We start from the raw sequence: 13377 nt of genomic DNA on the forward strand, positions 1-13377 counted from the left end.
ACGGAATTGTATGTTTGTTTCAGTCTATTCTCATTTTAATCATCAAAACATTTTGCTGTAAACTGCCTAGATCTGTCATCTGACTCATGTGGGGTTCTTTCCTATTTGTGTACCACTACTAGTGAAAAATAAATAAATAAACTTCATGCCAAACCTTTTTTTGCTGCTCCCGAGAGTTTGCAAAAAATGGTGTTATTTTATATGGTGTGCTTAAGTTTGGCCTGATGTTTGGTTTCTATTTTCTTGTTATCTGCACAAGATATTAAAGGGCTCCCTTTTGACTTTTGACAGATCTATAGCATGAAGGATTTCTTTTTTTCAATACTTCAATCTCAACATACACAGAGTTTGGGAGCACCATTTTTAGAATTCTTCACACTAGGACTTCATCAAAGAGTCACTGAGAAAGAGAAGGTTAACTTGGAAGGTCTGCTCATCCACTTTAGCATCTTGACTCTAACTAATACAATGAAGAACTGAGTATTTTAAATAATAAGTAATGCTTATTTTTTTCATCACTTGCTTCCACAGGAAAATGACATATCTTTTGTATATAACAGTGGCTAACTTATCTAAAAAAAACCAATTTGTGTTGCACATATTTGTTTTTCAGTGGCAAGTCAGACTTCTGCCTTTGAAACTAAAGGAAATAATTTTGAAGAGCTTCCTAGCTTATGAAGAGAGCCTATTAAAGTTAGTAGAAAAAGGGCTGTAGAGTTACAAATACCGTTTCTCCTTTTTTACATTTACTGTGCCTTTTGTTGTGCAGAAGAAACATTTCTAATGGCCTGAAACTATGCCATATGTGTTTTTTGTAAAGTTAACCACTATCCCTATGGGTCTAATTTCAGTAGCTTAAATTAGGAACCTCACAGTTGCAGGAAGAAGGCAAACTTTCAGAGAATATCACTGAAAGTACCTTGGTTGAGCCTTCTCAAAATGGCCAGCTGGAGGAAGGAGCTCAGTTCTTGTCTGACTGTGAGGAGAGTCCACTTTTAAATGAGGCCCTGAAGTTAGCAGTTTCAAGTAGTTCAAGTAGGTGAAGCGGATACCCACCTCCATTTTATTGTTGGCTTAATTGGTTCCTAGACAGACAAGTTCTCTGAACGTAGGCAAAGATTTGATACTTAGTTCAAGCGAAAAGATATCTGAATTTCATCCCCCTTCTTTTCCTTCCCTCCTGCCTGCGCTACACTAAGGTCTGTGCAAAGCTTCCAAGGCTTCCGATGTGTGTGATGTTTTACTGGTTTCAGATGGAGATAATCTGAATTTCCGGTATGAAGACTTTCAGACGCATTAATATCCAAACAGATTTCAGCTTTCCTGTTTTCCAGCTATGCTCAGAACTGCTTGCTTGCCAGTGTGGCTCATGAGGCTGAGAAGGGGATCAGACACTGAAAACTAAAAGCAGCGGCCTGCAACTGACAGGCCTGCTCTGTAGGTCCCTTGTACCAGGTTACACAGTGGGTGTTGCTCAGGTCTCTAGCCCTAGTGGGCTACGGTGCCAGGTGGGCTCTGTTATTTGCGTTATTCTATAGGTTTAGCAAGCCTGGCCTCCAATTTAATGTTGGTAAAAAGCATTGTGATTCTTTGTTCTCCACTCGAGGGCTGCGAAATATTAATACTGAATAGATACCTTTACTTGGTTGATGGTATTTAATTGACAGGAACTTAGTTGAACCATGTCCATAATGGTTCCAAGTTTTGCCTTTGTCTTTATTATGCAACAGTCTCCTAATGGGGGTATCTCAAGTCTTCCAGGACCCCAGATTTATGAGTTTCCCCATTGGAAAGTTATGGCGACTTCCTCAATTTTGAAGCTCCAAATCCTTTCTCATTTCCTTCCCCCAACAGCTTCCCCCAAGAAGTAAAATCAAATGAAACCTGTGTTGTAATGCTTGGGATGGTTGGTCTTTTTTCTTCTTTCCCCTCCATCATTATTTTTAAAGTAGTACTTTTGGTGGTTATGTCTTGAGGTGTTTTAGGGGCAGAGTTTTTGGAGGTCAGCTTGAACATTCTCTTTTTGCCTCTTTGACTTGTAGTGACACTACCCAGTTTCACTACAAGTCAAATAGCTAATACAATTCAGCACAAAACTTGCAAATTTAAGATTGACAAAGGGTGGATATGGCAACCTGAAGCAGCTCTGGAGTCTTCTGCATTATCTTCTGCATTATTTTGTGAAAATGTGGAATACATCTTGAGGAGGCACCTTGGATTATGTAACTTGCAACAACTTCTTGAACTTCACGTCCTCAAGCTGTAGCTTGTAAACCTTTTTGGAGAGAGATGGTCACACGGAATATAGTTACAGAGAAGCTGGGGGAGGCAATGGGTGTAGTTTCGGCAATATTGCTGAGTGCTAGTCATGAGGTGACACTCCTCTTGAAGTTCATTCTAGATGTGTATTTACTAGAAAATGCATCTTTAAACAAAACAAATGAAACAAAAAAAGGTAGTGAAATTACTGCGCATGTACTCATTTGATGATCGGATCCTCCTTTGTTGCAGGATATGTAAACCTTTAATAGTTAGTAACTGCTTGTAAGGTTTAAAAAGAAACTTTCCATTTGTGCCAGAGCAGTGAAGGTAGTGAAGGCAGTGAAGGTAGGACGTGCGATGTCCTGAATTCCACAGTAGTTGGTATTCTGTGGCACAGAAAGGCCAATGTTCACTTCAGTTTACATCATGTAAGTGTGTATGTGTTCTGTGTGGTGTTCTCCTTGTGTGTATAATGTTGGTGAACGTTTTGCTTTTATGAAGCTGTATATGCTGTGTCTCAATAGTATTAAGTGTTTACTGTGCTATGCTGCACATGCATCAGGATATGCTAGTGTAGACATCTGTTCCACATGGGTGTGTATATAATAACTTTACAGTTAGGACATACTATGTTTTTTTTAAAGCTGTCTTCTCCATGCTATTTCTGCGTTTGGCAAGGACCCATGTTACTCTGACCAGGCAAAGACAATTGAATGCATCTCTGTACAGAGATAAATACAATGCGTTGCTCCGTCTTTGGTTGAAGGGAGTCATGGGTGAGAAACACATGGCACTTCTCTCTCTTTGGTTGGAGTCTCCCTCAGCACATGCTAGGCTGAAGTGGTCAAAACTGGTACAGAGACCCAAAATTTAGTGATCTGGTAGCAGCTGGTACCAACTAACTTCCTAAAATACCATTTAGCTCAATGTTGTGTTACATCTTGGACAAATAAAGCCAAGGAGTAACCAATTAACTGAAATAAACAGAAGGCAACTTTTTTTTACAACTAAAGATTGATAGTGCAAACAAGGAAACGTCCATGAGCCCCATTTGCTGAGCTTGTTTGGTAGGTTGCACTTTCCCAGCAAAATGAGGGGGGGTTATTTATTTGGAGAGGATTTGTTCACTTGGCAAGGTCAAGAACTTAAGGCTTTCAAGGACGAGATTCTGTTCTCAAATATGCAGTTATCTTTGTTCCACAAAATTTGACTGTCACGTACTGGTATGTTTGATCTTTGCTGTTACCTTGAGGAAACTTTTCTTTGTTAAAGGATGTATGCCATTGCTAAAACAGTTAAATGAGCTTAACAAGTCCTGCGAAACTGTTCCCTACAAGCTTGTTGTTCAGAACTCAAGACTGCAGCTGTTAAGGAAGTTAGGATTTTTCAGTGAACTCGATTTCCTTAACTTTCTATGTGTTTAGATTTTTTATATATACATTTTATATATATATATATATATATATAAATGTTTTATATATTTATTATTACGAATTGTAAAAGAAACACTGTTACCACAAACAACTGTTCGGCAGGGGCTATCTCCTGACACATGTAATCCTGTAGTACCTATCGACTTGTTCAAACTGCTAGATTAAAGGCATTCCTTGTTAATGAAAACTCATCACAGCACATTAGTAGGCAGACGTACCTTGCTTGTTAATACTCATATCTTGGTTAAAATATACAGGAATTTTAACGCCTTATCTGCTGTATTTGAATTCTGAACAAATGCTTAGGTAGCAATTTACAGCCCTCTTAAAAATGCTTGTAATTTATTGCAGCCTAACTAAGTAATGTTTCTAGAATGCATGCTTTATGTATGTATGAATGGACGAGCATCTCTGAGCAGCAGGTTTTCTATTTAGAGCTACACTACTAGAATTTGCGTGAATTAAATCTTGATGTCAAAAATTGTAATTGTAGAAAATGTTCTGAAGATGTTAGAATGTTTTGAGTTTTTGTTGTTAAACCATTAAGTGCATTATTAACATTTTAAATGTGAACTATGTATTTCATTTATTATAGGACAAGAAGACAGTCTTAAAGCGTATGTGTATGTCTATGCAGACACACAATTGTAGTGTTTATGGTGTTCTGGGGAAAGGGTTTTTAACTTTTTTCTTGTGTTGCTGTATCATTTTATATCACTATTCTGTTCCTTACTGATAGAATAATTGGTTTAGGGTGGCATTATGTCTTGGATTTTTATTGTGTGAGATCAGAATCTGTCCTTGAGGCTTAAATTGCTACTTCTTGAATGCATCTATCTTCCTCTGACTCAGCTATGGTAGATTTGTACAGATTTTACTGATAGTTGACCAGTGCACTGTACATTGAACTGTGTAGCATCCCCATCAATAACACAGAAGTTGTCATCACCAGGATAGAAATCTCAGACAATACTTATTTTTGTTATAAGGCTGTGGATTCAAATGTAGAAAAAGGTGTCAGTAATCTGTGTATGTAGAGGGAAGGGGAGAAATTGAAAGTGATGTACCTTGGTCATGCAGGTGTATCATGCAATGAATGAAATAATAACCTTTAAAATTTCCCTGACACTGTCTGCAAGTTTCTCATTTTGTAATTTATTTTTACAACAGGTTCCCGCAAAGAATCAGCTCCTCAAGTCCTGCTTCCAGAAGAAGAAAAAATTATTGTAGAAGAAACTAAAAGTAATGGTCAGACTGTTATAGAAGAGAAGTAAGAGAACATTTAATGAATGATGGATTAAGACAGTAAACTTTGCACTTTCCTTCCTCCTTCCATCTCCTTTTGTAATAGTATGTGTATGGTACATTAGTAGTAAGGGACAGAGTTGTCTGGAGTGTGCTGCCAGTCCTTTTAAGTGCAGTTGGCCTTCATTTAAATCCTTGTTGCCTGGCTTCTGTGTGTGGTACTCAGTTTATTTCTTCTGTGCCAAGAAGTGGTACGCTGCACCTGTAAATATTTTTCACTTGTAAGTAGCCCTATAGCACTAAATTGTTGTAGGATTTCACTATTAAATTGGTGTCGTCTTTTTAATTTGTGTGGTGTAATTCTGTTTTCTTTTGTTAAGGTGTATGTCAGAAATGAAAAATGATTCTGTTACAGAAAGCAATAATATAGGAACCAGTATAGGTCCATATGTGTTTGAGAGCTGTATCCTGTCACAGAAGCTGGTAGCACATCCTTGCTGCTTTCTTGCTGCCAGGAAGGATTAATGAATATAAATCAGGATAAGAGATAATTTTTAATGCAAATTTGAAATTAGCTCTGAACTGTATTTTTTTAATGCTTTTCATTTAACAGTTGTTTAAATTTAGATATTTTCCTGAAAACCATTGTAACAGATCATCTTTTTTCCATTTTAGAAGCCTTGTGGACACAGTATATGCATTAAAGGATGAAGTTCAGGAGTTAAGACAGGTTGGTAACTTGCTACCTTAGAGCAACATGGAGAATGGAAAGATGGCATGTTATAAAAACAAATACTGCTTGAAAATCGATTCAGTTCGACAAGAATTAGCTTGCATTTTGGACTAGATTAGAAACTCCGAGATTCACTTTTAAAAGTAAGACATAGCAATTTGACAAAAATACTGTCTTTTGTGGTTGTCGTCAAAAGGTTGGAGCATCAACCTGTGAGAAAAGTATGAAGTACACTGTCTCTGAGGGGACTTACTAAGCTTTGTTTCGTTTATTTTTGGGTATTACAAGTTTTGAAACATTTAAAGTATTAAATCCAATTCTGGTGTATCACCAGCAAAATAAGTGTATAGAGACTGAGAAATAGCATTCTTGGAATGGATGATTGTAGTAGTATAAAAGTCTGGATTTACTTAGGCCTTTATTTACAGTCTTCCAGTAACCTGAAAACCTCCTACAAATCAGTTCCTAAAGCGTCTCCTTTCTGGAGATGGAGTTCTTTTCGCTGCCTGTTGTGTGCCCTTTTTAACGAGGGCTAACCCTTGCTTAGGGTGCTTGTTTTTGTCATTGGAAACTGCACTAGATCACACTGACTTGCTGGTATGGTAGTTCCAGCTGATGTTTTAAGTGTGTTTTAAATATCCAAATGAATTGTTTTAATGTTTTTTTCTTGACAGGACAGAGCCTGTTTAAACCATATTTGTGCTCCATATTCGTTGTTTAGTGTGTAGGCAAAATAGTTGAATTATCCTCATTCTCCAATGTGTGAGTTTGCCAACTGATCTTAACTGACATATTGCTCAAAGTCGTCTTTGACTCATAAAATCACCCATGTTAAAGTAAAATGCGTTTTTACTCAAATTGCTTCAGTTATGGGGCTGTAAACATGAATCTGAATTCTTTGCCCATCTATAACCATGCCCAGTATTCTTAAGGATGTCGTGCCCATTCCTTGAAATAGGATTGTTGATGTATTAAATACTTATTTTTTTGCTGTTTTCAGTGTATGTTGAAACATATATATCCTAGGTTTGATGTGATTTTGGCAGTATTTTTAGAAATACAATTCACTTAATACAGGCAGCGATAATAACCCACTAATTCTTCTGTGGGATGGCCGCTTCCGTACAAAGGGTGAAAGTGCTGCATCACTGAGGCCCTGCAGATCTCTTTGTGACTCTAAACAAAACACCACCTTCTCTTGAAGTTCAGATAACAGCTCACTTCCCTTGAGCCTCTCCAAATACACTCTTCATAATCTGGCATCTTCCAAAGCCAAGACCTTTTACAGCCTGACTTCATTTTCTTGTATATTGGGAATCGTAGAAGCATTTATTGGCCTGCTGCTTTTTTGTTTCTGACTGGAGAAGTGGCAAAAATAATCTCTGAGCTGGGAAGGTCCCAGATGACCCAGGAGTTCATGGATAAAAGCTGTCTGGGAGTACATGGTGCACTAGCTGGTGTAAATCCCAGACTGGCTGTTGGTAAGAGTTGGCCACAAAGGGAGATCCCTCCTGTAGCAGCTACTGTCAGTTACTCATCACTGTTGTTCAGCACTTTAACAGTACAGTCCTGAATTGGCAATAAATACGTGAAAAGGATATTGTCTGTACCTACAAGAAAAGATTGAAATTTCTGAGTTTCTCTTGAGGAGAGAACGGAGTTGAGGAGTCCCATTCTGTTTTTAGAAATTTCGGTAAATTGACAGCTGATGGGAATCCAGTGGGACGCCTGGATTGCAGACCTGTTTGTGTGAAACACCCCTAGACTCTTTGTCTTGGGAGCCTTGTCTCATCTTCTGGTTGCTTCCCCACTGTTGCCAGCATGACCTTGTCCTCTAGTGCATTAAGGAATGTAAGCATTTCTGTGGTTTGGTCAGTAGCATCCTTACAGTCCTGTTGTTCGTGGTGTTTCAATATTATCTGATGGTGTAAAACACTGAGATCTGACTCAGTGCACAGTGCTGGTGCTTCTTGCAATTCAGACTCCTCTTAGATTATCTGGTGTAAAGCTTAGTTACAAAACACTTCTCAGAGAACACAATGGTTTTCGAGATGCTCCTTTCAAACTATTTGCTTTCCTGATGAAGCAAGTTAATTTCCATGAAGTTTTCAGATGCTTTTCTAAGATTGTGGAAGTAGTTATAATCCCAGGAGGCCCTTAAAGGGATACTTACTCTACTATTTCTGCTCCGTTTCCCTTCTCCATTAACAGTAGCTACTCTACTGTTCATTGATCAGCTTTGAGCAGAAGAATTCAAGATTATTGGCCATCTGTTACTAGCAGTAGCATTCGGAAGGACCCCTAAGTAAAAATACAAAATAGCTCAGTCTGCATTTGGTGTTTTTTGTTTGATTGTGCGAAGTAACTGCGTAACTTGTAAAATTTTAATGAAAGGCTTTCCTTTTGAAGAGCTAATAACAGGCTTACTGAGAAGAGCCTTCAGAATTTGTAATTGAAAGTATATGCCTGGTCAGAAAAGATCTCTCTTTAAAACAAAACAATCAAAAACCCAAACTAATAGTTTTGTCTCTGTTAAACAGGATAACAAAAAGATGAAGAAATCATTAGAAGAAGAACAAAGAGCTCGCAAGGACTTGGAGAAGCTTGTTAGAAAAGTACTAAAGAACATGAACGATCCGTCTTGGGATGAAACCAATTTATAACCATTTTTTTCTTTTTTTTCTTTCTATTGAAAGACCAGTTGTAAAACTGAGCTGGGAAGCCTTCTGACATTAGTCAGTGTTGCATCAAGAGCACTACAAAACAGGATTTAACTGGATCTAGTGATTTCTTGCTCTGAACATATAGAAACAGCCAAGCCATTTACTGAAGCAATCTGTACTTTAAGTGTGGAGACTCTGGATCCTGAACTCTACTAAACTTAATTTGTTTGCATCTAAATTACCTCATTTTGCAGAAGGTGCAGCACCTGACTAAAAGTCCATGTTTTTCAGTGGCTTTTTAATTAAATATATATTTTTCTTGTAAATATCTGTAATTTTGAATGCATATGTGGTTGGTATATCAGGGCTGATATGTTTTTTTTTCTCGTTCTTACAATGCTCACAAGTGTTAGAAATAATGGCAGTACTGTCTTACCTGAGGAGGGTCAGAGTTCTTTGTGGATAATTATGGATTTGCTCCAAATTACCCGCTCATCACACATGCAAATTTTGAAAGTTGTTTTTCCTATTGACCAGTGTATTTAAATCCTTTACTGTTATTTATGTCTGCACATACATTTTAAAACAGTTTACAATTGTTTAAAAACAGTATTAAACTACAGAAAATTGTTTGACAGTAGAAACAATTTTTAACAGTACTAATGCCCGTGACTTACATTCATGTACACTTATTTGGCAGACTAATCTATTGTGCTTTGGCCACCAGAAGACTGATGTACTTGCCTGCTTTTTATGACTGTGATTTTTAGGTGTTTATGTACTACATTTTCTATTGTTGAGCTTAAACATACAGCTGGCTGATAATTTAATGGATCATGCAGTTTGTTAAAGCAAAAAAATCAATCTAATCCAGAATTTTGTGAATAAATTGTTGCTATTTATTTTTTATGGTCACAACAATTAAATTCTAGCTAACCTTTTTTTTTTTGCATAAGATGCATGAGCTAGGCCAAATTCATTCAGAGCTTTGTTTTTATACCACTATATAAGACTTTGTTTGGAATTCCCAGACTGTGGAAGCAGAGTCATTCCTTTCCCATCCTGTTTTCTCAGCATACTGCTGGTTTCTGTACTACTAAGATTTAAATGGAAACAAATCTGGAAATTAGAATTTTTTCATCATGCTGTAATTCATAATTTGCATTGCTGGCAAATTTGAAAAACACTATCATGAACGTGATTGAAAACTTTTACTCCCTAGTCTGAAAGGTTCAATTACTGCAATCCTTTCCTGTATTTAAAATAGGAGATGCTATGTTATTGCAAATGCTGAGCTTCGGTTGGAGCACTTGAAACACTAAGCCCATTCAAGCTCATTTGTCAGGGTCCCTTGATTTCATCAAACTTTGGATCAAACTATAGGTGGTGCAATTTTCTGAGGGGTTTTTCTTCACTTGACAGTCAGAAGTGTAGGTATAGCAACAGACCCAGGTCACGCCTTTTGCCCTTCTTGATTTTCTAGTGTCCTTTAACTCTTTTTAAATATAATGTTTGGAACTAAGCAAATGTTTATATAAACTTTAATGAGTTGGTGCAAGAATGATTAGGGTGGTAAGAATTGTGCACATTTGAATCTAATGAAGAATATTTTTAAAGCTGTTCTTAGCTGAGAAATGTGGATAGCTTTTTTTAATAGGAAAGAACATAAATGATTACATTACAGACTTGAGAAACAGTTCTGTGAGAATAGGTACTTAATCTGAATAGACAATTAATTGTCTGATTTTAAAAGCTGATTATATTTGTAGGTATTTTAATTTGTGTTCCTACAATTTAAAAATGTCCTCCTTTAACTGTAAAGGAGCAGACTGGGTAAGAAAACTTAAGAATGTCTACAGTATCTAGCTACATACACTCACAGAACTTTAAGTTTATGACAATTCTTGATACCAAAATCTTTTCCTTTTGTTTGCAGTTGCACAAGAATGTTGACTGACATCCGTAAATCTTCATATTTTTAAAAAATGCTCTTGCTAAAAGCTAAGTGATACTAAGCTGTGCAAATTCATGGCACATTGGCTAAATTTAGAATTGACAACGCCAATATAATTAAAGTTTCTCTAACACTTCTACTTCCTGACACTAAGGCTATTCTTAGAGTGCATTTTACCTGTCAATTGAGCATATGTAAAAGGACATTCCAGAGGAAGAAGTGTAGAAGAAAAACATGAATCTTAGCAGTATTTAGCAAATTTTAACTCAGGAACAACTTCCATCATAACATGGCTTTGTTTTACATTATATTGTAAAGAGTAGCGTTGCTGTGTAAATTTGCTGACACTTAGTACCTGTGATTATAATCATTTCTGACAGTACCCCTATACTGATACCTAATGAACATGCCTTAAACACTGGGATCAAGCAGTTGTTAAATATGACCAGGACTTAGGGACTGATTTTATTCAAGGTGGATTTGGATGATTTTTTTTTTTTTACAAAAAAAAGAAAAAGGAAAAAAATCAAACATTATATGTAGCTCTTGTCCTTAGCTCTAGTGCAGAGAGCAAGATTCAGGCTTTTGGGAACCAAGGAATATCTGAACTTTTTTCTTTTACAATTTGTTATACTGTATATAGAGTGTAAATTTCACCATGGACCTTCGGAATTGTTGGAAACTTTATATAAGCATGGATAAATGGGGCACTGTTTATTTAACCTATTAAAGGGTTATTTCTTTGCTCTCATCATTTAGGGATGAGGAGATGAAGCCATTTCTTATCCTGTAGATGTGAAGCACTTTCAGTTCTAAACTGTTCAAAATGTAGCATAACATTTCTCTGTACTTATTGATGTGTGCGTGTTTGTCTCACCATGTCATCTTAAATATTAAACAACTGACTGCCTTTGTATAAATTTTTCTTAATGCTGATCATTTAGGGAATTTAGGGTGTCTGTTTACAGTATCTGTGGAGAAGTCAAGTTTAGTTTAGACATCACAATATCCTGATATCGACTACTAAAGTGTTTATGCTACATTATTGTAATTAAACCATGATTTTTCCCCTACCTAATGAAGTGTTACATTTCATGTAATATGTGGGTTTTGAGATTAAGAAGGAATACTTGTTGATTTCTCTTTTTTTTTCTTTTCATATAAATGACCTCTGCTATTTAATAGCTAGAGTACTATCTTGACAGGGCCTTTTTGTGGTCTTTTGTAAAAACAAATTGATGCCTATGAAACAAATCAAGGGTTGTTCAGAGGGATGCAAAATAGGATTTTAACTGTCTTGCACCTAGGAATTTTCGCTTTCTTTGGCAACCTGACCTAGGGCAATGTAAGATACAGGAGATCAAAGACAGTAGCTAATGAAAGGGAGAAAAGTAAGAAATGCTAGAAAATCAAATTACCGCATAAATAAAGTAAAATACTTGTCTACATCGTACGATCGATCAGAATAGATGAGAAATTGCTGGTAAGTGTACATCTTAGGGATGCTACTTGGTGGGTGCCACATGAAATAGGGTGCCACATGAAATAGGGTGCCACATGAAATAGGGTGCCACATGAAATAGGGTGCCACATGAAATAGGGTGCCACATGAAATAGGGTGCCACATGAAATAGGTGGGGCAGGTATGATGGTAGGAACATCACCTTTATTGCTTCGTGCAGGATGATGGGATGGGTCATGGAAAGTGTAGGGAGCCATTTGCTTGAAAAGATGGCATCAGTCTTTTGACAAGACACTTGAGGGGGTTGATAACTGAGCTTAGATTGAAATAAAACATCTATTCCGGCTCAGTTTATCAAGTAGATATACTTAAAAAACAAAAACAAACAAACAAAAAAAGAGGACTTGATGTATAGCACTGCATAACTTTAGTCAGAAGAAATTCTTATTTTCCAACTCTTCTCTTGGTTCTTCATTGTAAAGATTTTTTTCCCCCCACAATTTGAAATCCTCATTTACTTTTCATATTGTGTGTTTTCTTCTTTTTGGATGTCTTATTGTGGTGGGTTGACTTTGGCTGGTTGTCAGATCCCCACCCATCCCATCCACTCTTTGTTAATAGAAGGAGCGTGGTGGTGGGGGGGAAGAATAAGATGGAAAAGCTTGTGGATTGAGATAAAGACGGGAGTATCACTTACCAGGTACCGTCATGGGCAAAACACACTTGACTTAGGGAAAAACAATTTATTGCCCACTGAAACTAGAGGTGTGTGGTGAGGGACCAAAGACAAAAACTAAAAACCTTTCCCCAACCTTCCCCTTCTTCCCGGCGTCAACTTCACTCCATGCCTGACTCTTCTGCCTTATCCCCTACCCTCTCCAAGAGGCACAGGGTGGGTGGGGAGTGGGGCTTGTGGTCAGCCCATAACAGTTCCTCTTGCTCCTTCCTCCTTGTGCTTTTCCCTGCTCCAGCGTGGGTCCTTCCATGGCCTGCAGGACGTGCCAGGGGCCTGCTGCTGCCTGGGCCCTCCATGGGCCGCAGCCTCCTTCAGGGCACGTCCTCCTGCTTCAATGTGAGGTCCTCCTCGGGCTGCAGTGTGGAGATCTGCTATGATGTGGCTTTCCATGGGCTGCAGGGGGACAGCCTGCTCCACTATGGTGGTCTGCATGGCCTGACAAGCGATCAGTCTGACGCTCTAGAACAACAACTCCCCTTCCTCCTCTCATCTGCGTGTTTGCAGGGCTGTTTCCACACACTTTTCATTACTGCTGCACTCTTCAGGTCCCGTATAAAACACACTGAGACTACCAGCAGCTTACGTAGGTAGATGCTTGCTATGACAGATATGTGAGATGATGCTAGTCTATTGGGAACAGAAAACCTTTTCTACCTCATCTCATCCTGTCAGTTTATTGCCTTCCTGTTCCTTGCTCGCCCCTTACCTGCACCTTGTTTTTTCAATTGTCTACAGGGTTTCCCTCCAAATCACAGTGTAAGTTGTGTTCCAACAGGTGAAATTCATGTGTATTTCCTAGGTGTATAAAGGAATGGTAAAAAAAAAAAATACTTTTAGTAAACATCAACTACAATCTATTTTATAATTATTGCCAAGTAGTTGTCACTTG

The 13377-nt window shown here is 37.7% G+C and overlaps 1 protein-coding gene across 4 annotated transcripts in view; it reads left to right on the plus strand.

Moving 5' to 3' along the window:
* ARHGEF7 (Rho guanine nucleotide exchange factor 7) overlaps positions 1 to 10790 on the plus strand; it is a 120767-nt gene extending 109977 nt beyond the window's left edge. For 3 of the 4 annotated variants that reach the window (XM_035557122.2, XM_035557124.2, XM_035557125.2), the window contains 3 exons: positions 4866 to 4965; positions 5616 to 5670; positions 8214 to 10790. In XM_035557122.2, coding sequence (XP_035413015.1) covers positions 4866 to 4965; positions 5616 to 5670; positions 8214 to 8336 — 278 coding nt within the window. In that variant the 3' untranslated portion in view covers positions 8337 to 10790. The remainder of the gene's footprint in view (positions 1 to 4865; positions 4966 to 5615; positions 5671 to 8213) is intronic. The other variant, XM_050708301.1, reaches the window with a different exon arrangement.
* The last annotated feature ends 2587 nt before the right edge of the window (positions 10791 to 13377 follow it).

This window comes from Cygnus atratus, chromosome 1, assembly GCF_013377495.2.
Source record: "Cygnus atratus isolate AKBS03 ecotype Queensland, Australia chromosome 1, CAtr_DNAZoo_HiC_assembly, whole genome shotgun sequence".
NCBI classification, from domain to species: Eukaryota; Metazoa; Chordata; class Aves; order Anseriformes; family Anatidae; genus Cygnus; species Cygnus atratus.